We start from the raw sequence: 26,541 nt of genomic DNA, 5'->3' as shown, positions 1-26,541 counted from the left end.
AGTGCAACACTGAACTGCATTTCTAATTGTTGACAGCATTCGTGTTCACATTAGAGTACAGAAGAGGATTACACTGAAAAAAGAAAACGGTTGATTCAACTTAAAAAGTGAGTTAATTTGTTACAAGTAATCAAATTAAATGTATCCAGGTAAATGTAAAGTTTATTGTCATGTTCAATAAACATGAATGAATTAAGTTTGATGAACTTAATTTGATTAGATGTCATAAATTAACAAACATTTTTTAAAGTTGGGAATCCATTTTTTTTCATTGTAGGGCCACTGAAAAGAATGAACTTTTTTCTCAAATTTTGGACACTCTTTCTCAGAATTCTGATTCTTTTTTTAAATCATATTTCTGACTTTTTTTCCTCAGAATTGTGTTGTTTTTTTCAGGGGTTGTTGTTCTGATTTTTTCCCCCCAGAATTCTGACTTTTTTCTCAGAATTTTTATTTTCTTTCCTCAGAATTTTTTTCTTTAGTATTCTGATGTTTTTCCTTACAATTCAGACTTTTCATCGTATTTTTTCCCCTCAAAATTCAGATTTTTCTTCTCAGAATTCTGATTATTTTTTCCCCCGATTTTTCAGATTTTTTTTTTTTTCCAGAATTCTACCCATTTTCTCAGAATTCTGAAAAACATGTGATATGTACATGTTTACATGTTTACATATGACTGGAATATGATGAAGTTTTTACAAAATTCTCATATAGTCAATGCCATAATTTAAAAAGTTTATTTGCTTTTTCAATTATTATTTGCAAACAGTTTTTCATATGTAAAAACACAGAAAAGTGAAAAATATGTTGGCTTTATCGCTAAATCAAATCAAATCAAAACAGAGAATAAACTTTAAAAACACTTACATTTCAGAAGAACATGAAAACGTCCTTTTTAAAGCTACAAAAAGGTAATAATTTACCTTGACAACTGGTAGAAAAATCACCAAAACAAGCCTGCACGGCTTCTCTAACCTGAGCCTCTTTATCTAAAGCTAACATGCAGACTGAGTCTTTAACCGCTGCGCCACACGCTGTCATCGATCTCACACCCATCACCTTCACGGACCAGGAAGTTATTACCACCAACTTCCTGACAACGCAGAGAGGTGGTGGAAATGCTGTACATGTTGAAAAAACAAATATCATGACGTAGCAGATGGGCAGCTCCATCTGCCTGGTCCGGCCTTTCAGGCACAGGCAGTTTTCCCAGGATGGACAGGCCCGTTGGGTTTTTCTTCTCTTTTATGGAAAGCACTGGCAGCAGTATTATCTTCCAGGAAATTCCCAAACAACCTCTGCTTTCCACCTGGGATTTGGCACGTTTTGCCGTTACCTCTCTGGAAGCTGCTGTGACAAATGGAAATATCCCATCTGTGAAAACAGAACTTCTTCCATCAGGGTTATTTTTGGTCCTTCTGCGCTTTTTTTGTTTTTGTTTTTCCTGTTCAAACTTTGAGTAAGAAGTCATTTTTCATCTCCAGCTGAGACAGTTCTACAACAAATAAATTAAATTATGCTAGGGGAAATCTTTATTTTTTTGTGGGGGGGTATTTCTTAATAGAAATACATAAAAAATATTGATTATTTTAATGGACAGACTTCCAAAAAAAAAAAAAAAAGCGCTGGAGATCCACTTTGAACGATCACATTGTCCTTTCTGTGGCATCAAAACAATCTTCTCCATTGCTGTTTGTTTCCAGAAGACGCAGAGCGTTGTGCCACCGGGTGTCTTTAGCTGCACTTGCAGGACTTAACAATCATGTTGGACAGCTGGTCCACCTGTAGGCAGAAATAAACCGTAAGTCATCTCGTAACTTTCCCGTAAACATCTAAAAATACCCGCGGTGTTGATACCCGGTGTTGCCTTCCCACGTAGTAGAGGATCGGCAGCGGCTCCAGCGTCTGGGGAACGCAGCACGGCTGGGCGGACGCTCCCGGGTTGTGATGTTTATACAGAGCCAAAATCTGCAAAACAAACAGAAAATCTCAGGAATCCGACAAAAATGTTTAAATTAAACTGCTGGACACAAAAACATGGGCTGATTGATTAACAGCTGGAAGCTCCTGTTAAACCAAACTGTGATTTAATCCAGGGGTGTCCAAACTGTTTGCCATGGGGGCCAAATTAAAGAACTTGAGGGCCACAAAAATAATAATAATAAAAAAAACTTTTTGTGTACTTTTTAAAGTTAATCTGCTCAATAATAAACTGAAGTAATGTTTAATGATTGTAGGTTTTGCACGATTGTGTTACAAGACAATTTCTTATTTGAGTAAAAGTAGGTTGATAAATATGGTTGTAGTTACTGCAAAGGTAGGAAGAATGCAGAGTCATTGTTAATAAGTCAGTTCTTTGTACCTCATATTTTTTTATTTATCTGTAGAATATTTTGCTCTAAAAGAGCAAAATATGTCCGTCTGCCTCACCCTGCTGGCCGCAGCTTTCTGGCCGATCGCTGAGCTTTAAAAAGCCCGACCCGCCGGTCCTGATTTTTACCAATTCATTTATTGCCGATATCCAAAAATTAATAAAATTGTGGCTGATTTATCCTTAGATCAAACTAAAACATTTCAACATGTAATCAAACAAGTTTTGGGAATTAGCTTTGAAATCAGAAGAAATCCAAACTTTCTTAACAAAAGCACTTTATTAAGGCTTTAATTTCTTTGCAAAGCTACTCTGTAAAGTTTGAAGAAGAAAATGAACGATTCAACAAGAACCAGCCAGATGGGCCACTGCCGTTTGTTATCTGATTTACTCTGAGCAGCTTATAAACCGAACATTGGCTCATGTAAAACCCGTATATAAGCCTACAAAGGATTGTTCTTGTGATTTTCACATTTAATTCCTACCTGGGAATATTTGTTTTCGGCGTTCCAGATGTACGTGCATGACCCCATGCAGTAGTTAGCCAGGTAGCCTGTGGGCTTGTGTATCCATTTCCAGCCCAGATCTTTCCTGAAGTCGATGTACAAACTCCTCACGCAGCAGTTCTCCGTTTGCCTGCATCACCAAACACAGGAGGAAAACATTTATATGGTCTTAAATGATACATTTAGATAAGAAAACAACTTTACTGCAGAAATAATTTAGTTAAAACAATGCAGATTCAAAGCTTACTCTTTAACAAATGACATTGAAATTAGTCGAACTGGATTGTAATTTGAGTGGGTTCCAGTTTCTGCTTTTTTACATAAATTATTTTGTAGTGAAACAGAAACTGAACTATAAAGTAATAAACGCTGTTATCTCTGCTCTTGTATTTACAGTTGATTTATTGCTCAGCAGTAAATATGAACCAGTGGTGCAATTAAACTAGGTTTTTTCCTACTAGCAGATTTAATTCAATTTAATTTAAAAATACTCCGCTAAAGAAAATTAAATGTTGTAACTTGTCAGAGATGCGGATGTTTGTGAGCCTCCTGTAGCAGTCTGTGTTACAGCAAATTTGAAAAAGCTTCTGACTGATGCTCTTTTTTATGTTTCATTACGCTCTGATGGCGCTCATTGCACCATTCCGATGGCGCTCATTGCACCATTCCGATGGCGCTCATTGCACCATTCCGATGGCGCTCATTGCACCATTCTGATGGCGCTCATTGCACCATTCTGATGGCGCTCGTTGCACCATTCCGATGGCGCTCATTGCACCATTTTGATGGCGCTCATTGCACCATTCCGATGGCGCTCGTTGCACCATTCCGATGGCGCTCGTTGCACCATTCTGATGGCGCTCGTTGCACCATTCTGATGGCGCTCGTTGCACCATTCAGATGGCGCTCGTTGCACCATTCCGATGGCGCTCGTTGCACCATTCCGATGGCGCTCATTGCACCATTCCGATGGCGCTCATTGCACCATTCTGATGGCGCTCGTTGCACCATTCTGATGGCGCTCGTTGCACCATTCCGATGGCGCTCCTTGCACCATTCCGATGGCGCTCATTGCACCATTCCGATGGCGCTCATTGCACCATTTTGATGGCGCTCATTGCACCATTTTGATGGCGCTCATTGCACCATTCCGATGGCGCTCATTGCACCATTTTGATGGCGCTCGTTGCACCATTCTGATGGCGCTCATTGCACCATTCCGATGGCGCTCGTTGCACCATTTTGATGGCGCTCATTGCACCATTCCGATGGCGCTCGTTGCACCATTCTGATGGCGCTCATTGCACCATTCTGATGGCGCTCGTTGCACCATTCTGATGGCGCTCGTTGCACCATTCTGATGGCGCTCATTGCACCATTCAGATGGCGCTCGTTGCACCATTCCGATGGCGCTCATTGCACCATTCCGATGGCGCTCATTGCACCATTCTGATGGCGCTCGTTGCACCATTCTGATGGCGCTCGTTGCACCATTCCGATGGCGCTCCTTGCACCATTCCGATGGCGCTCATTGCACCATTCCGATGGCGCTCATTGCACCATTCCGATGGCGCTCATTGCACCATTCCGATGGCGCTCATTGCACCATTCCGATGGCGCTCATTGCACCATTCCGATGGCGCTCATTGCACCATTCCGATGGCGCTCATTGCACCATTCCGATGGCGCTCATTGCACCATTCCGATGGCGCTCATTGCACCATTCCGATGGCGCTCATTGCACCATTCCGATGGCGCTCATTGCACCATTCCGATGGCGCTCATTAACTCTACAGAACTGAGGAAATGAGAAATCGAGCAGCTGATGCTGATTTGCCTGCAGCTTTGATGCATTTTTGCATATTTCTGTATTTACATACACCAACAAGAGCCTGTGAGTAAATATAGAAAATGTGACTGACGCCGTTACTAAATTTACCACGGAGTATTAGGACCACACTGAAAAAAATATTACAAGAACAGTCAGACTGTAAAGACAATAAAGTCATAAAATTACGAGAATAAAGTCGGAATATTAAGAGAATAAAATCAAAATACTATAAGAATAAAGTCAAAATAAAATAGAATGAAGTTATAGTCTCGTAATATTATAACTCTACTCTCGTAATCTTATTTTTTTATGGCCCTAATACTCCTTCATATAAATCTGTCTTAATTAGCTGTGATTAACTGCATGTTAATGTAGAAAGAGTTCAATGTCAACTCTCATTACTAAGAGAACCAAAACAAATCCCTTAAAAAGCTACAAATATTTCAAACAGCAGCTTGTCGTCTCTGATCTAAAGCAACTCAAGAACAGACGAGGAGCAGAGTCGCCGCCACCCATCAGTCTGGAACGGCGTATAAAGTCGTTTCTGAGGGTTTGGGACTCCAGCGAACCGCAGCGAGAGCCGCAGATGGAGGAAGCATGGCGCGGCGGTGAACCTTAAGGGGCCGCACACTGCAGGACGCCACTGCCGCCTCTTTTACTGCCCCATAAAGTGGCACCAAGCAACGCCAGCTTGGTGCCACTTTATGGGGCAGTAAAAGGTCTGCGTTCATTCAGGAATAAAAACGATACAGAGGGCCGGAGATACGGCAACCAAAGGAGAAAAAACCAAAACTAAAACGACTGCTGAGGTAAAACCGTAAAGGTGTGAAATGTTTACTGATAAATATGGTTATAGATATAGAAAATACAACTAAAATAGAATACTATAAACAGAATAACATGAATAATAATGTATTAAATGATGCTGTAGATGTAAGAAGAGTGGCTGTAAAAACACGTTCAGACTTCTACCTTTAAATATATTTTACTGCTGTTCTCTTTTTAAAATTGTGTTTAAATTTATGTAACTATGTTTATTCTTTTACTACTCTACATTTTGTCAACTCAAAGTTGCTGGATACCGAATGCGGAAAACAGATTTAGATAGTAACTAGTTACATGTACTTGAGTAACTTTTTTGAAAAACATTTACTTTTAGGAGTATTTTTACGTTTATTATGAAGTATTTCTGCTTTCACTTGAGTAAAATTTCTGGATTTTCTCCCCACTGAATGAAAAACAAACATGTTTTAACCAGAAACCCACCAGACAGACACACACCTGCAGTTTCTGTTAAAGTTTCTGAGGTTTTTTATTCAAAGAAACTGATTTGTTTCATCATTTTATGCTTTTTATATGAATTATTGTCATGTTGGTTCTTAAAATACCAAAATTTCCAGTGAACTTCATATTTTGCTCCGTCTGATGATGTAATTTCTAAATATTAAATGACTGATAATTTGATCAGTTACTCAGTACTCGTGTAGAACTTTTTACCAGATACTTTTTACTCTTACTTGTGTAAAAATATGTTGAAGTTGTGCTGCTCTTAGCTGGTTATAATTTTTGGCTACGCTGCTCACATTAATAATTAACTAAGCCTTTTGGAAAATGAGTCAAAATGTCGCGTTTGTGACCTAAAACTCAAATCATAACTGGGTCGATATCCGACTCCCAGGAAGCGAACCTGGTTGAACTAAAGTTGTTTTGCAGCAGAAGCGGCTGAAACGTCTCCGCCGTCGTCACAAACATTTAACAGCCGATGTTTTGCGTCTGCGGATGGCAGGAGCTGTTGCAGGTTTAGAGGGCAATAACTTTTTCTCACGAAGCTTTAACGTGCCCTAATAAACCCAGTCATCATTTAAAAACCTTTATTTGGATTTACCCAGCGAGTTTTTTCACTTTACATAATTGGTTTAATGAGCTGAAGAATATAAGTGAGACAAAAAGCAGTATATTATTTTACAATTTAATAGAAAGTGGATGATCTTAACAGAACCAACGGAACCGCTCAGAAGAACCACATTACTTCCCCTGGATATCAATAATCTATCAGTTATTCTGACGATTAATTGAGTAATTGAATAAAACATTTGATAAAATATTGGCCATAACAGCAGGGTTCATATCGGACATCAAAATCGGCCAAAATATTAATAATCAGAAAATAACTGATAAGACTAAAAGAAAAAAGATATTCTAGCCCACATGAACATTTGGTTATGTGTTTATCCTGAAAATATCCTCTTTTCTGTTTGTTTGTTTGTGTGTTTTATTTATCTGTTGCCTCTTTTGTAGATCAGTATGCATTACTCGGTGAATAAATTTAAAATATATCTATTTATAAAAGTATAAAAAAGACTAACATTGCTGATCCAAATGTTGATACCGATGTGCCGTGCATTCATTGTAATTATTTCTATTATTACTTAAGGAGACTTTAAAGTAATTTTTCCTTTATCTGAAGTTTATTTCATTTTTGTTTCTAATTGCAGCGAAATCAAAATATGCACTGCAAAAACACAAAATCTAGTACAAATAAATAAGACAAAACTAACTTATAAGGAACTTTTTAACTCGATATTGGAGCTTGTTTTAAGTTAATAATTCCTTAATATCGTGTAAAAATACGAGTTCTACTGGCAGATTATTTTACTTACAAAATGTTATAAATGAAATAATCTGCCAACGGTCCAATAATTTTTCACAATATCGAGGAATTATTCACTTAATAAGCTCCTATGTCTTGTTGAAAAGTTGCTTTTGAGTCAGTTTTGTCTTATTTGTACTAAAATATTTTCAAGATATTTGGACCAAAGTTACTTGTGAAGATTTGTGTTTTTGCAGTGCAGTGGTCCCCTCCCATATTAAAGCTGGAGTAACCCAGTAAAATCCAGCTTGTCACGCCGAGGCTCTGTGGAAAACTGTGGGGAATTTGGATGTGACGCTTGTTTCAGTTTCCACAGAACTTCTCTGACGGGTTTCTATGATGATACCAGTGGAGTCACTAGAGATAAGAGCGCCCTCTTTCTGTTAATACTGAACAACCTGGGTTCAGGTTGTGACCTTTCGTGACCTCCTACATTTTGTTCCCATGTAGGAGCCCTCCAGCTGCCTGACTGCCTCCTTGTCCCACTTGTTCATCAATGTTCCACATCCTGAGTGGAGGCACCAACGTAAACAGCAGTGGTCTAAACACACGACTTTGTGGAGCCCCAGTGATCTTAATATTTAGTTGAAAGGTAAAAGTTTGTGTTTTTTCTATAGCTTTGTTTCCATTTTCCATAAAATTGTGCAAATTGGAATTAAGTAAATAAATTTGCTTCAGGGAAAAACAACAACTTTGGCTAAAAAAATGTCTTTGCGCTAGGATGGTTTTGTGGAGTCACACCAGTTTGTCAGTGACATGTTTTAGGGCATCTTGTGACTTTAAATCCTAACAGGCTTCTGCTTCCCACACCTCCCAATCCAACATATGTTAAGAAAATTAATGCCAATGGAACCAGCAATTTTTCATCAATATTAAGGAGTTATTGACTTAACACAATAACTCCTGTATCGTGCTGAAAAGTTACTTGTACGTTAGTTTTTGTTATTTTAAGATATTTGCATTAGAAAGTAGACCAAAAAAAAATTTTCTTTTTTTTTTTTTGCAGTGAACCGTACATCTTTGAAAAATAGAAGTGCGGCCTCCTGCACAACCAACAAGAATGCAGGGAGTGGTTTCTGGATGGTAAGTCAACCACAAAACACTTTCCTTTTCCAGCAGACATTATACAGCAGTAAAACCAGCTGACCAAGCCTGCAGGAGCTCTGCTTCAGCTGGTAGGTAACGGACCGAGTTCTGCTTTTGTTGCTAGGTAACGGGCGGAACTCTTGCCTCACCTAGGTAACGGGGTGGGCTTCGCTGGCATTTTTGAAACGGGTCATTTTCCAGACACCATAAAACATTAACTTGCTGCCAAAATCCAGCTGAGTGTTTTTAGAATCAGTAGAAACCCAAATGGAAGCAGAAAACATTCAAAATGTGAGTTTTGGATAATAGATCCTCTTCAAAGCTGTTAAAGTTGACTCAAGTGTTGTCCACAAGCGGTTATGTGAAATCTGCGGCGTTGCTTACGCTGTGCAGGTCTCCTGTCCGCTGGTGGAGCGCTTCTTGCGCGACGTGAGGTGGCTGCTCATGTTCTTCGGGATGGACATCGTCAGGATGTACGGCGGCTGCTTGACTATCGTCTCCAAGGTCGCTTTGTCTCCTCGCATACTCCTCAATCCCGACACGAAGAAGTTGAACGTGGCGGCTGTCTGCTGCTCGCATTCACAGAACACGCGTAGTTCGAACTTCTGCTCATCCTCTGGAAAACAAATATGTCGGCAAAACGCTCAGCCTAACCCGGGGCTTGACCAGGAACACGAGTTGAGAAGAACAGTGGCCTCACCTTTGTCCTTGAGCCACTGCTGCAGAGGCTCGGTGACGTCAAAGGAGAGCCATTTATCGTTGAACGAGTTGGTCAGGAAGCGGGAGGCGTGGTAGCGGAACGAGGCTCCGGCGCTGTAGTACAGCTCCACGCGCTGCTCTTTCTCTATGGACGTCTTCTGGATGAGCATCCGCAGCTCTGCAGTAGTGAGCAGGTGGGAATCCCCCACACTGTCACGGATCTCTGTAATGTTGAAGAACATCGTTCTGGTCCTCTCCATTTCATTTGAGCCTGTGATTAAAAAAACACACACAGGTCATTAATTGTTTGGCAGGCGTTTTAAACCAGCTTGGTCCAATAAGAAGAAGCTTTTCAAAGGCTGATTTGGACTTCTGGATTGAAAATAATGGTTGAAATACTCAAGACTTCCAGCTTCATTCTGGATTCCAGGAGGAAAAACGTCACTTAACTGGATTGTTTGCTGTTTTTTAAGATGGCATATTAGGCATATTGGATCGAGGGGGAAAGGCGCAGAAAATGCAGAAATTTTCTAGACGAACAAAAGGAAATTTCAGAGTTTGAAAAGTCAAATATTTGCATGGAAAAAAAACTCAGAAATATTAGGATTAATCTCAGAAATGTTCTAGAAAAACTCTGGCAGATTCTCAATTTCAAAGATTAAAAAATTTCAACTTTTCAAACTCAGAAATTTCCTTTTTTCTAGACTTTTTTAGATTAAACAAAAACGTTTTGAGTTCTTTCAAGCAAATGAACAACTTTTCAAATTCAGAAATTACTTGTACTTTTAATCTAAAAAGTTTTTTTCTAGCAAATGTTCAACTTTCAACTCATACATTTCTGTTTTCTTTCTCAAAAACATTTTACATCAAATCTAAAAAAAATTCAGTTTTTTTTTCTAGCAAATTTTTTTACTTTTCAAACTCAGAACTTACTTGGCTTTGTTCCTAGAAATTTTTTGAGATTAATCTCAAAATTTCCCTATTTTTCTAGCAAATGTACAACTTTTCAAACACATAAATAAAAACTTTTTATTTTTTCCTAGGTAATTTTTAGGATTAATCTCAGAGATTTTTGGTTTTGGTGGAAATTTGCTCTTTTTTTTCCTTCTGTCTCCAGCAGCCCCAATACGCCGTCATAGTTTTTCTTTAAGCTCCTTTCAAAACAAAAATAAAAAAGCGTAGTCTTTAAGTATTATACCAAACTAGTTCATGCTTATCTTGGCTTGGTTTAATCTCTTCAGCCGGTTCTGGACGGTTCGACACTGTCTGCAAAATATTCCGTGGAAACTGAAGCGTCTGCCGAAACCCATTCATCAAACACCAGATGGATTCGCCATAGCTGCAGTCTCTCTCCATGCATGGCCTTTTTTAACTAGACTAGTTATTCTGTCAGTTTGTCCTCACATATATTATTATAATCACATATAAAGTCAAAACGGTTGCAGCTTTGCCTGGAAAGTGATGGTGAATTTGTTATTTAAGAGTGCTGTACATAGATTACGCTGAAATTACTCAGCGCCCAACTAAGTTATTGGCATCTCTGGCAAAAATAAATTAAAATTCCTAAAATAAACTCATTTATAAGTGAGGAGGGAAGGATAATAAATTAACATTAAAATACAAATTGGGCTGCAGCCATTGATTATGTTAGTAGTCGATTATCTTTCAATTATTCTCATGACTAATCGATTAATAGTATTAAAAATTGGCATATTCTACAGATCTTTCTTTTAAGCACTTAAGGTTTTCTTATATAGTATTAGATATCCACTAGAATGGAAATAAACAGATAACTTAATTCAAATTTGATGCAGTTTTGTTTTAATTACTGATCTGACTGTGTGGTTCTGTCAGCATATGACCTTCTTGAGTCCCTGTACTCCAGTTATTAATTGATTAATTAGTTGATTAATCACGATAATTTTGATTAATCATTTCAGCTTTATAAACAATCTGTTGCTCCAATTAGCTAAGGTTCCATTAAATGAATGTAATCTCTTTTTAAATCCATAACTTTCTTATTAATTAATTTGTTTCTGTGTCAGAGGAGGATTAATATGATGTAAAAAAATATATATATTTTTGATCATATTCAACATGGGAAAGATAGAAAAACATATTTTTTGTAAGAAAAGTTTTCACTGATGGCAGAAAAATGCTAAAATAAAAGAACTAGTCACCTAAACGTTCCCGTAAGTACGGCGCAATCTCAAACATTTTTTGAGGAGTTTTTAAAAATTTTAACCTAAAATCTTATTATATTTCTGGGGGGGGGAAATCACATTTATTTATGTTTTATCACAATTACTAGAACCCCTAATATTCCTATGAAATGTAGCTGGAACATTTTCACTTTGCTCGCCAAAGTGAAAATAAAACAGCCCCGTTTCTACTGGCCATTCTGCAAAACGGGAAAGACAAGAGACCATTTAAGTAATGCAGAAAAAAAGCCAGTTGTCTAAACAGTAAATTAAAGTTTATATGTGTGTGAACTGCAAGGTGGAGGAGCCAAAATATTGTAATCAATTAGGGATTTACAATATTTGTGCAATGTGCTGTAAAACAGTTTCACTATTACTGCAAATACAGTAACTCTGACGTTGAACTTTTATCAAGATTTTCACTCCAAGAAAACAAAAAAGTTAAAATAAACCAAACATAAGTGACTTACTTTCCTGTAAAATAAATATTTTTACTTTTCATTCTGAGCATTACATCTGCAGGTTGTGCTTCATTGATCTGATTAATTCATTAGACAGCAAGTTCATCCAGTTTAAAGTCAAATATTATTTAACAAGGCGTGCTCTTTTGCAAACGTTGATTTTCATTCAGGTGTTGGAGCATCTAGTTTCTGCAAACATGTTTATTTACAGGCTTAAAGCATTTTTACCTCCTGCATTTGGTGCTTTCCACACTTCTTGTGTCAAATTGGAGGAATTTAAGCCTTTGTTCCAACATTTGCATCCTGCAAGTCTGCATATCTTAGAGACGTTGTTTTTGTTACTGAAATACTTCCCTCATAATCCAGCCATCAATGGCCATCTGCAGATTTCACAGTGTTACACAATGATCTTAGCTAAAGCCAAACATTTATCTGTTCCAGCTGCTACAGCTGAGAGTTTTGTTTTCTCAAAGCGCAGCAGCAACTGTAATCCCGCGTCTTCCTCAACACGACAAGCGGGAACATTAGGGGGAATGTTTGATCAGAAGCTACTGATGGATCCGCCAACACTGATCTGCACGTTTCATGCAGTTCATACAGGAGATAACCAGACAGAGGAATACACAGATAGGAGCCGAAGGAAAGAAAGATTATCAGAAGTGTAAAAAACCATAAAGATGATGCAGTTAACACTGCAAAAACACAAAATCTTATCAAGTATTTTTTGTCTGTTTCTGGTGCAAATGTCTCAGTATATTTGAAATAATACAAAACAAACTTTTCTAGTTACTTTTCATCAAAATGTAGGAGCTTGTTTTAAAGCTGCAGTGTTCAATGTTTGTAAAAAATATATTCATATATTTGTTAAAACATGTCAGTATAATACGAGACAGAAAATCTGAAAAAAAATCGCGCTCCTCTGCCTTCTTCCAGTAAAAACAACCAATCAGAGGCAGGAGGAGGGTCTTATTGCTGCCAATCACCCTCCGTGTGGCGCTTCTTTCCCCCACAATCCTCTCTGCTACTGCTACAGCTACAGCTAGCATAGCCTGTTGTATTACTGGCAAATAAATAGTTTTCCTGTATCAGTAAGTTGTTTCTCCACCATTAGTATACTGAACAGCACATACTTGAGGATGGTTGACAGCGCTACAAGGCAACAAGGCACTTCAAAATGCTTTACATCATAAAAACACAAAGAATACAAAGTCATAGACGCACAGTCAATAATTATTAGTGAAATAATTTGGAGGAACTAGAACTTTTTTATCAATATTAAGGAATTATTGACTTAAAACAAGCTGCTATATCTTACTGAAAAGTCACTTTTAGGTTACTATTGTCTTATTTCAAGTGAAGTAAGATATTTGCAGTAGAAACTAGACAGAAAAAACTTGGTAAGATTTAGTGTTTTTGCAGTGAAAGCATGCAGGAACAGGGTGAACACATATAGGGTGTGAGAGGGAGTGTGAAGAAATTGGAGTTGTACATATATCAATGCAATGTCTGGCGCTGGACCATATCCTCTGCTCTGCCTGAGCCTGCCAAAGCCGGGAGCTCTCCGGCACGAACCCAACCCATCTCCGCGTACTTACTGTACACGCTCGACCCGAGCTGCACCGCCATTCTCCCCGTCGGCGCTGCTAATGCTTCGCTTCAGACGTTGGTAAAGGGGCCCAAAGTGAAAGTGAAAAGGCGCTGATGTGGAGTGCAACGGGAAATGAGATTTTGACATTCTGCAGGTCTGTCCCACCCAGGATGCAGGCGAAATCATCAGAGCGCGAGAATGGAAGCGCACTGCAAAAACACAAAACGTTTCCAAGTATCTCTGGCTTAGTATCTAATGCAAATGTCTTATCACACTTGAAATGAGACAAAACTGACTTACAAGTTACTTTTCAGCAAGACATTGGAGCTTTTTTTAAAGTCAGTAATTCCTTAATGTTGATAAAGTTCAAGATTATTTCACTTGTAACAAGACATTTCCCCTGTTGTAAGTAAAATAATCTGCCAGTAATTTTTAATGAATATTAAGTAATTATTGACTTAAAACAACCTCTATGTCTTGCGGCAAAGCTATTTGTAAGCAAGAAACAGGAGCTTGTCTAAAGTCAATAATTCCTTAATGTTCATGAAAAATTACCAGCTTAAATTAGATTAGGTAAGATTTTGTGTTTTTGATCTAGTTTCTACTGCCATTATCTTATTACAGTTAAAATAATACAAAACAAACTTACAAGTTACTTTTCAGCAAGAAATAGGTGCTTATTTTAGGTAAATAATTCATTAATATTGATGAAAACGTTCTAGTTCCACTGGTAGAATATTCCACTCCACTGTTACCTAGCAACCCCAGCCAAGCCCACCCTGTTACCTAGCAACCCAGTTCTAGTTCCTCTGGCAGATTATTTCACTGAAAACATGGAAAAAATGTCTTGCTTTAAATTATATAATCTGCAAGTGGTACTGGAACTTTTTCATCAATATTAAGGAATTATTTACTTAAAACAAGCTTCTATTTATTTCTGAAGAGCTACTTATGAGTTTGTTTTGTCTTATTTCAAGTGTACTAAGACATTTGCACTAGAAACCAGACCAGAAATAGTTTTGTGTTTTTGCAGTGCATGAGGCTTTAAATCAAAGTATGGCGACAGCAAGTTGAAGTGAACTGGGTTAAAAGTTAACAGAACTTCTCCAGAAACAGGAAACTAAGTCACTTCCCTTAAGAAGAATATTGGCTGCTGCAGCGTGTTTACAGCTAAACTTTATCCTCGCTTCTACTTTCACACGGCTTGGTGGAGGGGTGTCCAAAGTGCGGCTCGGGGGCCATTTGCGGCCCTCTCAGGGATTTTTGCGCCCCCTTGTCTTTATGACATTTCTTCATTATTCTTAGCTTTGGAGTAAGTAGAACCACAAACATCGACCTACTTTTAATCAAACGCAAAGCATTCAGCCCACATAAGAAAATCATCAACCCCAAAACGTTTGAATCTATGCGCCTGTTTTATCAAGCAATCGTGGAAAATTTTCTTTCTGTATCTACAATCACCAAAACGTTTTACTTTAGTTTATTATTGAGCAGATAAACTTTTAAAAAGACACAAAAAGTTCTTTAAAAGTTACAATTTTGGCCCTCATAGCAAAAACTTTGGACACAACTTTCTGTCAAACTATTGTGAACAATAAAAATTCAATATTGGACTTTGTTCTCCTGCAGAGTCAAACTGCTACATCCTAGGTCACAGGGGTCAAACTCCAGTCCTCCAGTCGCTGTCCTGCAGGTTTTAGATGTGCCACAGGTACAAAACACTGGAATGAAATGGCTTCATTACCTCCTCCTCATGTAGATTAGTTCTCCAGAGCCTTAATAGGCTGCACCACCTATTCAGGTGCTGCAGCAGAGGCACATCTAAAAGTTGCCCTTAAGGACTGGAGTTTGACAGGCCTGTCCTTGGTGCACAAAGCAGCGTTACTGCAGATCCTTCCTCCCAGAAACCATCACTGCTTCCAACAGACTCGGTGCTTACATCCCTGCTGGCATCTGCACCGTTTTTAATCATTTTTATTAACATTTCTGCTGCAGATAAGACAAAACTAGCTTAGATGTAACTTTTCAGCAAAATAAGAGCAAGTTTTAGATTGAAAGAAATTAATTTTTGAATAAAAAAATGCTTTTGCATAGTAATTATGTTGTTTAAATGAATTATTTAAATTTTGGTCTTTAAAATACCGATATTTTCATAATATTTTGGTGCATGTGATAATTTTAAAATACTAAATGATTATTCAATGTGCATATCTACATGAGTATGATATTTTTATTTCAGATTTATGTCATAATCTTGTACAGTATAATTATTGTTAATTTTGTTTATTATATACATATTTCTAAACCTTTTGAATCTTTGGTGTGAACATATATATTTTGCTGCTGCTGTTACACCTTGTTGAATAGTAACTAGTTACATTTACTCTGTTACATTTTCTTCAGTTACTTTTTGGAAGAAAAAAAAACTTTTTACTTTTACTTAAGTAATTTTTCTATGGACTAGGACCATAACAATAAAAAATAAGTCATAAAATTACAAGAATAAAGTTGTAATATTTTGAGAATAGATTTGCAATATTGTGACTTTATTATTGTGATGCTACGACTCTCTTCTCATTTTATTATGACATTATTTTCATAATTTTGTTCTTATTTTCTTTAAGTTTTATAAGTTTTATACTGAAAGAAACTGATTTGGATTTTATTTTCTTTCGCCTGAATTTGTAATTATATTATTTGTCTTTAAAATGCCAACATTTCAACATAACTTTGTATTTTGGTGTAATTCTTAAATATTAAATGATTTTTAAAAATTTTTTTATCAGTACTTGAGTTTTTACCAAATACTTTTTTTTCTCCGAGTCATTTCTTGGACGGCCACCTTTTACTTTTACTCGAGTAAGAATACGTTAAAATAGAGCTACTCTTTCAAATTCAAAACTACTTTATTGATCCCGAAGGGAAATGATGTTAATCAGCTGCTCCCTGTCCTAAACCACCCTGTTGCTATGGTTACGCATCATAGCAAAACAGCAGAAATATGAAAGATATGGCCAAAAATCAGCCCAACTGCACAGTATCCAAAACAAGAAGGACCAGTTGTCCATAAAAAAGATATTTTTCTCTGAAAAAAGGCAGGAATGAAAGTTTGAAAAAGAGAAAGAATCTCAGTGACAGTCCAGAGCTTCTCCAGCGCGCTGACACCAGGAACGGTGAATACCTCCTGTTTCCTGAATTCCCAATTTATTCAGGTTCTTTTGCTTTATGCTGGACTGTAACAATGAAGCCTGCTTCAGGAAAAGCGTCCTGCCACACATGGGTGCAGGGGAGGGATTTGTGTGTTGAACTAGCGCCTATCCGCAGGTAAGCCAGGGACAGCTGTTGTGACAGGTTGGGAGACAGCTCTGTAATTACCAGTGGGAGGAATCAGATTCCAGCAGCTGGCCAAATGTCTGCCGCCTTTATACTTCCTTCACTGATGCACTGATGACGTGCCGCCATTTCTCCTGCTTTATATAACAAAAAGACGCTCATTCTAGGTCAGAGAATTAATTTCTGGACAATCTGTCCTTTTGTGGTTGCTGCTGTGCTCTTGGAGAATAACTTAAGAGCAGAATTATAGGAGAGGTGAATTTGTGTGGTCTTCTGACGGACGGATGTGGCTGGAGAAATTTAGCCTAATCCATGATGAGATTACCGCAATAAAGATTTAAGACGATTGCGTTTTAAAATGCTCTGCACACAAATATGCTTTGCCTCCAGCGGTTTCAGATCTTTGGAAAGAGTGAGTCATTCGGCAGATTTGATAGTGAAAAAATAAAATGCATTTCTATATTTAATGGAACCCCTGGTAACCAAACGTTCAAAATTTGGCAACATTTGATCACAAAAAAGTATTTGTTTTTTTACACACCTTTACCATAAGTCATCATAATTAACAGAAACAGTGGCTGGAAAAGACGAGACTTGTTGACAAATCTGGTGTTGACATGTTGGTGTGGCGGGGGGACTGGGGGGCCCAAATGAAAATATGTTTAGGGTCCCAAAAAGGCTTAGTCCAGCCCTGGACTTTTATTCTTCAGCCTTTATTGTTTGTTAATTTTGATGATTTTCTGCTTACAGAAATAAAAACATGATAGTTAGAATATTACATCAGACCTGTAAAAAAACATTTTATTTAATTTGGGTTTAATGAAAAGTCCGCTGAAGACCGGCTTAAATGTGGCAAATGAACTTCATCAGAAAACATGTTCTGAATTATTTAATACATTTATTTTTAGTTGTGTATCCATAGAATTGCATCTAAAATAAATGAATGCCTTCTATTTATTTATGCTCTGCTTTTCATGCCAATAAGTGTCTAGGAACCATTATTTATTTTATTAAATTGAATTATTTTAATTAATAAATAGAATATTGTATTTAATAATTAAATAAGTAGTCATTCTTAAATATTTTAGTAATTATTATATTATACTAATATAGCATAAATAAATAAACTGATGTATTTAATTAAATTTAATTATTTTATTTAATTTCCCTTTGGGATTAATGACATTTTTTTTTATGTGAAGTGAATCAAATCGCATTTAATAATCAATTACTTCCATTTTCTGTGGGATACAAACAGCATGACGCAGATCTATTTCCTCTAGCGTTTCTTCAACATGGGAAAGACAAGAGAACATACTGTTAAAGCATAGTAAATATGTTTTAGTCTTCATAAGAAGAAAAGAGCCACAATAATTACAATATTTAAAAGAAGACAAACTGTGACCTAATTTTAAAAGTTGTTGTTTTCTTTGCATGAGTTTACCAGAAGTACCAATAAAACCAAAGGTCCGTAAACTTAAACCACAATGTGGCAATTCAGTCAAAAAGGAGAAGTGGGACTATTTCCTCTACCTTTTGGAGTAAGCATAAGAAGTATTCACAGATCTGGAGATTCGACTGGGGTGCAAGGCAAGAGACCGGCGGATGTTCTCTCTCTGGCATTCAGAGGAAACGCAACGCTCGCACCGGACCTGAGTCACTCCGCATCTGAGTGGCCATCAGCCTGCCTTCCTTCCTGCCAAGCTGCCTCGTCACAAACACGCTGCAAACGCTCTGATAATACGCTCAGGAAGCAGAGAGACCGAGAGATGGGCGCATTAGAGGCCGAAAGAGGGACAGAAAAAGGTTAATCGCTGCTAAAGAGATCTGGGAATTCAAGGGAAATCACTTGGGGAGAGACATGATGGAGTGCGAGTGACACGATAAGCAAACAAGATGTCAATTTCTCAAGTTACAGTGTTGGAAATTCCCAATCCCTGGGGGACAACGCAACAGTGTGAAAAACGGAAAGCAAAAGAGAAAACAGCAGAGAGAGGGGCCGCACACAAAATCCCACCAAGTATATTCATCTTTTTTCTGGTGCAAATATCTTATTATACTTAAAATAAAACAAAACTAACTTATAAATAACTTTTAGAAAGACATAAGAGCTTGTTTTAAGTAAATAATTCCTTAATATTGAAGAAACATTGCTAGTTCCACTGGCAGATTATTTCCTTATAACGAGGGATGCACCGATCCACTTTTTTCACTACCGATATCTTAGGTTTAGTATCGGCAAATATTGATCCGATACAGAAAAACTGAGCTTAAAACACTTCTTTTTTTAAACACAGGGACATACTGTATACTGAATTACAAATTTATTTCATACTGCTGCACCAGTACGCCCCGCTGGAATACACCAACAGCTTCAGAAGCTACTGGTCAAACGTGTAAAAAGGAGTTTAATCAATTAGGATTATAACAGCTAAAGCAAAATAATTAATAAAGAAACTGAAATTTGGTCAAACCTGTTAAAAAATAAACGGAAACAAATCTTCTTTCAAATGGTTCAGAAAGTCCAATTCAGACCTTTAAAAATAATGTAAGATAAATAATTGAGCCTGGTGCCACTCAGAGAACCAAACAGAATTAGACTGAATAGATCCGCCCTCATGGATTGGGCACATTGTCACCTGATCTAGATTTTTTTTTTAATATCAGGACCAATACAGATATTAATATCGGATTGAAGCATCACTACTTACAACAAGACATTTTCCCTTGTTATAAGTGAAATAATCTGCCAGTTGAACTAGAACTTTTTCATCAATATTAAGGAATTATTGACTTAAAACAAACTGCTGTTTATTGCTGAAAAGCTACTTTAAGTTAGTTTTGTTTGTACCAAGATATTTGCGCCACAAACTAGACCAAAAATACTTGGTACGAATGAGTTTTTTTGCAGTGTTTTGTTTACAGTTTTGGTCTTTGGTTGTCATTTGAGCAGAACAAAATTGTGCCCTTCGTTTTGAGAGTGTCTTTGTTCTCCCTTCTGGTCCTGAGCATGGTCCATCCACTTCAAGCCTTTCTTTTGATGTGGCGGATAAAGGCGAAGGGGGGGATGTGTATGCCTGCCTGATAAAGTGAGGCGTGCAGGCATGCAGAGAACAATGGGGCATTGAAACCAAACTAAAAAATTATGTTTATCATAATAGCTTGGGAGCCATTGCACAATTACAGCCCAACACCATTTGGCTGTGCAAACAGCAGATGCAGCCACGCCAAGTGTGTTAATGAAGTCGTAAAAAACAAAACAAAAAAAAAAGAGGTGGATATCATGAAAGCAGCGGAGCGCATCAAATCATGTGCAGCCAACTTGTAACTTGTGTGATCTCTGATCTCATAAAGCTGCCAGAAAAGATGTTGAGCGCAGATCAGAAGATGTGTGCATGGTGAAAGAATTTATAGATCGCTTTGGTCATTTGGTGCCTTTCTGATGAGGAAAATCTGGATTTTTACCACCTCTGTGTCAAAATGTTCACTTTTTCCTGTTTCTTTTAGCAACTTTACATGATCTGAACCAGCGTTTCATTTAATAACAAATTACAATGTTGTATGTTTTCCATGTACTACTACAAAGACTTTGTAAGTTTTAAGAAAATATTATTCAAGGTTTGATTATGGATCCCATTTTTACCTAAAAGTTGATCTTTTTAAATGTCAGGATGGAAAAATTTGTTTGCTAAAGTCAGAACTCCCCAACCTCAAAATCCAAAATGGATTCCCAGTATCTTACACTCAGAAATCACCACAAAAGCAGTTTACTAACCCCGTTTTCATTTAAATCCCCTTTGAGACTGGATACTTACATTTCATTAATACTGTCGCTCTATAAACAACCTCAGTGAATAAGTTGCTACCATGCTTGAAAGTACAAAACGCAAAGAAGTATGCTACTATTAGCTTGCACTGCCTATTAGTGGTCAATTTTTTCTTTGATGCAAAACTTCAAAATTTTAGCAAAAAGTTCTCCAATTTGTGTTTTTTTTTTCATATATTATATCTAAAATATTTTTTTTAAAAATGTAGCTTTAGAAGCAGGAATATCTGGATGTAATGCTACGTGGCGCTATTGCTACCAATCCAGGAGCATTGTTCATTTTCCTTCCTGCTGATTGGCTGTTTGACCAAGATCGGAAATAAAGAAGACCAAAGATGTTAGCTTCTGCTGTAGTGCCAAGACAATTTCAAATGTATGTATTAATGTGTACAACCGCTAACGTTTGCCCGACACACATGTAATATGGCGGTTTGACTCTGAAGCTCACGGGAAATAGCCTGTGGTGTAAACAACCATCCTCCACTGCGACAAATGAAGTGCCAAGCTGAAAAAATGGCTGTTAATGTTAATTCAATATTTGGAAGTGTGACCAACAGGGACTGAACGGCTTCATTCACGTCGTCCGCTGATGTTGCTAAAGATAGAGGAGGACTGTAATTCTAAAACAGCTCAGAAAATCAACGTCATTTCCTGATTGGTTGAAATTCAACCAGACAAATCGAGTTGAATGGGAGAAATCCCAGATGAAGGGGGATGAGAGTTGAGTGGAATTTTATATAGGAAGGCTAAGCTAGGCTAGGAATATGATGAAGTGTGGTTAGATATCATTCCCATATCTTCATCCACTATCAGACACTTTAGTTCCTCTGTGAGTTTTGGACGTTTATGACAAAGCAAACTTCAATGAACGACTCATCAATTTGGCAGCTGATGCTCGTCTTGCTCCAGATTGTCTGGACTCCACTAAAAGTTGAGTTACTTGTTTGGCAGTTTGAAGGTCATGGATCTCTTTTTTCAAGCAAAGAGATTTTGGCTCTCCAAACTCTGCTCTGTGTTCGACGTGTTGTGCAACATGCTGCGAGTGCCGGTGAATGCAGGACCATAAATCATAGCCATATAATTATCTGACATTCTTACAGCCATCCTTAGGCCGTCAACAATTGCCCTCATTCTTGAAAATGGGTAAGGGTGCTCTAGGATTCATGATTTATGTCTTCTTGCCTTCTAACTTGTACTTACGCGTCATGTTGAACTTGTTCAGCACTTTGGCAAAGTACTCTTCCTCCTCCTGCTCTGGGGAGATGGTATTCTGGACCTCGATCTGTTGCTCCTCCAGCATGTCCTTGGTGCTGTTGTAGAGGGACAGCAGGGTGGTGGGGATATCCTCCTTGACTCCAGCTTCTTCTGGCTCAGGAGCTTTAGGCAAACGCAGTTTGCTGAGGATCTGGCTCCTAATAGCCTCGATGCGCTTTTGCCTCACTATCTCCAAGTCCACAGTCTTACATGTGGACATACTGGACACGTTCTCCAGCATGTGCAGGGCCATCAGCAGCAAGAATCCCAGCTTCATTGTAGCAACTTTACAACTCAGCACCTTCTGCACTTTGAGCATTAGCAAATCCTGCCTCACCTTTTTCTTTTGCTGCCTGCCTCCAGTCAGGGATGCTTTGGGAATAGTGAATCACTCCAGAGGAGAGGTGTGACTGACGCAAGGTGTTTACACACAACAGAACAATTACAGCAGTGTGGAGAGTCCAAAAAGTGCCCCGGCTGTCCCTATACTGCAGAGAAAACCACCTAACACTCGTCTTGTTTGCATAAAGGCAGGTAGAGAGAGAATCGGAGTGGGCAGGCAGACGGCGAGAGTTAAGCCAGTCTCTGAGTCAGCTACAGAGGTAACCCAATGACGATCCGCACTGTGAAGCCAGTCCAGAGCAGAGCTGTCAAAAGCTAAATAAAGCTCATCCAAGCATAGAAAGCCCCGCAAACACTCGCATGACTTCTCCAACACCCATCCGTCAGAAACAGTCTGACAGCTCAGTAGTCTTTGCTTCTGTATTAGCAGACCAGATCGTGATTTTCGGTCCTCCACCTGCAATATTTAGCGTAATCCTGTCTTACTCAGAGCAAGTTTATACCTCTCCACGTGTCAGCTCTGTGCCGTATTGCTCAGTAAGCAGTCTCTTATTACATGTCCCCGGAGGCAAAGGGAGCAAATGTGAGTAGAGCTGAAGCCCAATGAGTGAAAATGATTACGAGTGCTGGCAGACACTGACTTACTCACTTTCTGTGCCCAGAGGCTAATAACCTGCCACAGCCTTTTGTCCTTTCTGTACCATCCAAAAGTCAACAAATTACTTTTCTGGGTGGATTAAATATCAAATAAGTATTCTCAAAAGACTTTTAAAAGAGAAATACACACCCTAAAGTAGCAGTAGCGTTGTTTATGCAGAAAAACATGTGACAAACATGGATTACTCTCAGCTCTGACTACCTCTTTTTACAAATAATAGCATGTGATCTGAGCGCAGCTGCATTAAACCAGCTTTCAACGCGTCCAGCTCAATGTCACGCCAGCTGCCTCTCTATCTGCTCTCATGATAACGCAAAGGAATCATCTGCAAGTGCACACTGCGTCAGAGATAAAAGAAGTGCAAACAGGCCTACGATCCGAAGCTCAAGAGTGTCAGTCTCAAGGTAACCCTGTCCCGGAGGGAAAGTTCTCAGGAATCAGACACACCTTCTCCTTACGAGACAGAACCATCCGGACACAGCAGCAGAAAACTCCAGCAGTAGCAGGAGGAATTGGAGCGCAGCTTTTCCTCCGTCCATCCACTGGTGTCACCTCGTTTATGCTCTCTACTGCTCCTTCACACCTTCTCCCTTGGAGTCTCCTCTGACACAGGTCCCTACTCACACCTTTCTTTTGTCTCTGCTCTGTTTCCCCCGGCTGCCTGTCAGAGCTTGCTGTTCAAAAAAGTGATTTGTGAGAGCTCCGAGCTCAGATAACTTGTACACCCTCTCGCTCTCTCTCCCCTCTATTTTTTTCTCTTGTTCCTGTTAGTCGTCTAATAGAGCGAGAAGTTCTCCGCCCAGGAAATGAAGCTAACGGCAACATCTGCCTGAGTTCTGCTGCCTTGTGCTTGTGTTTTTATCAAGATCCCGCTTTACTCTGCCTCAGTAGACCGATGTGAACAAGTCAGGCACGGTACAAGGGCCGCAACCAACTCAATGCCAGACGAAAGAAGAGAGCCAGCTCAAGGGAAGCAGGTTTAGAAAGTAGAAATGTGAATTTGATGAGGTGAAGAGCCAGCAGGGCAGGGTTGTGTGGTGCCCTCTCCCAGGTCTAAGTGCTCTTTAGAGGTTGGATTGTGTATTTTCTAAAAGACGGCAAGACTAAAACAAACCAGTGAAGGTTTCAGCTACTGCAGCTCTGTCTGTCAGTGGAAACAAACTGAAAGTGCATTGTCTTGTTTTGAGGTTTTTGCTCTAAATGCGCTTCCAATTGCTTCTTTAAAGAAAGAGCTATTCATTGAATGATGACATTTAACAAGAGGACACTCAAACAGAAAAAAATCCCCTAAAAGTTTCCCATATAACAATGTTCATTCAGGAAAGGAAACTACGGTTAATGTTTGTGCCTCTTCACGTCCGATTACCTTCACTGGTAGCTTGAAACTACCTAGGGGGATGTTTTTAACTGTCAGCAGCTATTGTTTTAAAATCTGAGTTTAACTTGGTGAATACTGCCATCTGGTGGACCAAATTTATAGGCCTCAAAAAGAGGCACCAACAGGTTTAGGGTTCTCACTCTTAACTCAAAGGTCTTATTTTTGATCAAATGGGTGTTTATGGTTTAGCAAAACAACAGGAAACACGGTGAGTAAAGGAAGAGGCACGCACAGCAGATAAAAATCAAAACAGAGATAAAAATCAAAACAGAGATAAAAATCTAAACAGAGGAGTCAGACAAGGAACAATTCATGTAACCCAGTACTTTCCCCTTCTGTTTTGGTCAGCATCCAGTCATGTGTCTGATGGATTTATACAAACAAATTTCCAATGCAGTGTTTATGAAATGGTGTCTGATTGAGCAATATTCCCAGAAAGTAAAAACACTGTTTGTCATCAGTACGATCAGCAAAAGCAATAGGAATTTGTAATAATAGAAAACAACACGTCAAAAAAGACGCACCAAATTTTGTAATAACAACCACAGTTTGGATGGATGGGCTTCTGAAAACAGCAACTGTGTCTCCAGAAGCAGCGATGTTGACCAAGCTACCCTGAGGCATTTCATACCTTCTGTGTTTCACCACTAGGTCTCCATGCCAGAACCTCAAGGTGCCTGCCTGTGTCAGGAGGGCTTCATATTCTGCTTTCCCATCATTCACAGTGAAGTTGTGGGAAAACGGCAAAGTCTCTGAAGAGGGATGACAGGAGAAGGTGTTTTCAGTCAACACAGAAATGACAGTCAATAAATCATCTAACCACATCAGAGCTGACCTTTCACATAGAGCTGTAGCTTCTCTGAAGCGCTCTGATGTGCTTTCAGTGTTGACGTTATGTCATCAAGGCTAAAATATAAGACAGTTTATGTTTTTGGCACTTTATGTCTTACAATTGATATGAATAAAGACATGAATAAAAACAGAAATAATCTCAACTGAAAATGTTACAACTTTCAAGAAAGCATTGGAAAAGAATAATAAGCTGTGCGCTTTTAGGACGTCTTTTCTCAATCAATACACTTACAAACTTACGTTATTCTTAGTTTCAGACTATTTAAAAAATTGTGATCAACTCTGAATATTTAGTTCCTTGTCATTTTTTTAATTACATTTGCAAACAAAACAATAAAACATTCTGAGGCAAACTACATTTTTACCCAGTTGGAGGCAGAGGTTGCATACAGCCACATTTTCATATTTTTAAGTAAAACACAAGTTTTCTTATATTTTGAGATAAAAATGATTACTTGTCATTATTCTAAGTCTAATCTGAATTTGCGTCTTGTATCTTTTATTCTAATGTTTGGTCTCTTCGGGTAACAGGCCGCGTTCCGATCAATTTTTTTGACTATTTACTTAACAGTAACTGAACTTATTCAGATAGTTGTAAACCACAGTAGCCTACTTTAAAATGAGAGGAGGCTATAGACCCTTTTCACATGACGTCACACAACTTCCGTTTTGGCTCGAAGCTGGTATCCTAGTTCCGTGTACTTAAGTAATGAAAGTGTCAGTCAAGAGAGCTTATTCGACAGCATATGTTGACAACATCACCGTGGAGTTTACCATCCTACATTTGCCTAAAAAATGAAGATTTCCGTTTCACCATTCTCTCTGACAAAAAATCTAATTAGCAAGGCTACAAATTCTTCACCGAACAATACCTGTTTGACTATGAAGGTAGGTATTTTTGTTTTGCGTAACCGTTAGCTTAGCATTAGTGAATTTTGTTAGCTAGCTAACTACGTGACATAACTGTTCCTTAACCAGAACTTTTTACTGTTTTTGAACTATAACGTTTTAGGCTCTAATCTTGATCAGATTATTAAATTATAGACTGGAGTTGCCACTCATCCCATAAAATAGGGATTTGTTTGTTATAAGCAGAGATGTCCGGTGCCGCCGCTGCTTTGTAATGCCTTTAATCGGACCACTTTTTCGGTAACGAATAATCTAACGAGTTCGTATTTCAAATCCAGTAATCAGATTAAAGTTATTTATCCAAATCATTGCACATTAATATTTTCTTGTGTATTTATTTTTATTCCTTCTTTGCGTCTTTGGGAGAGACTCTGTGACAGTTAGCAGTGACAGAAACATGAACAGTGCATGGAGATGCGCATTTTGTTGCTGGAAAAACAGAAATGTCGTCAAGCCCAACTGTTATTTGTGGCTTTTGTCTTGTTTTTTCTAAACTTATAAAAAAGTAATAAAAAAGTGAACCTCTAACGTTACAGCGCTGACAGGCGGCCGTGTATATCTTTCCTAACTGTGGCTAAAGCTGCTGCTAGCTGGTT

The 26,541-nt window shown here is 38.4% G+C and overlaps 1 protein-coding gene across 1 annotated transcript; it reads right to left on the bottom strand.

Moving 5' to 3' along the window:
* Positions 1 to 1,379: 1,379 nt before the first annotated feature.
* On the bottom strand, positions 1,380 to 23,575 carry tgfb1a (transforming growth factor, beta 1a). Its single transcript, XM_032544883.1, has 6 exons — positions 21,753 to 23,575; positions 9,145 to 9,414; positions 8,829 to 9,060; positions 2,857 to 3,007; positions 1,858 to 1,968; positions 1,380 to 1,782 (listed from the first exon to the last, which is right to left on the bottom strand). Exons 1-6 carry the CDS (start codon positions 22,123 to 22,125, stop codon positions 1,735 to 1,737), a joined length of 1,185 nt encoding a protein of 394 aa, XP_032400774.1. The 5' UTR covers positions 22,126 to 23,575; the 3' UTR covers positions 1,380 to 1,734.
* Positions 23,576 to 26,541: the final 2,966 nt, after the last annotated feature.

Source organism: Xiphophorus hellerii, chromosome 18 (assembly GCF_003331165.1).
Source record: "Xiphophorus hellerii strain 12219 chromosome 18, Xiphophorus_hellerii-4.1, whole genome shotgun sequence".
NCBI lineage: Eukaryota > Metazoa > Chordata > Actinopteri > Cyprinodontiformes > Poeciliidae > Xiphophorus > Xiphophorus hellerii.
Note: the sequence above shows the minus strand (reverse complement) of the source record. Positions and strands in the feature narration are given on the sequence as shown.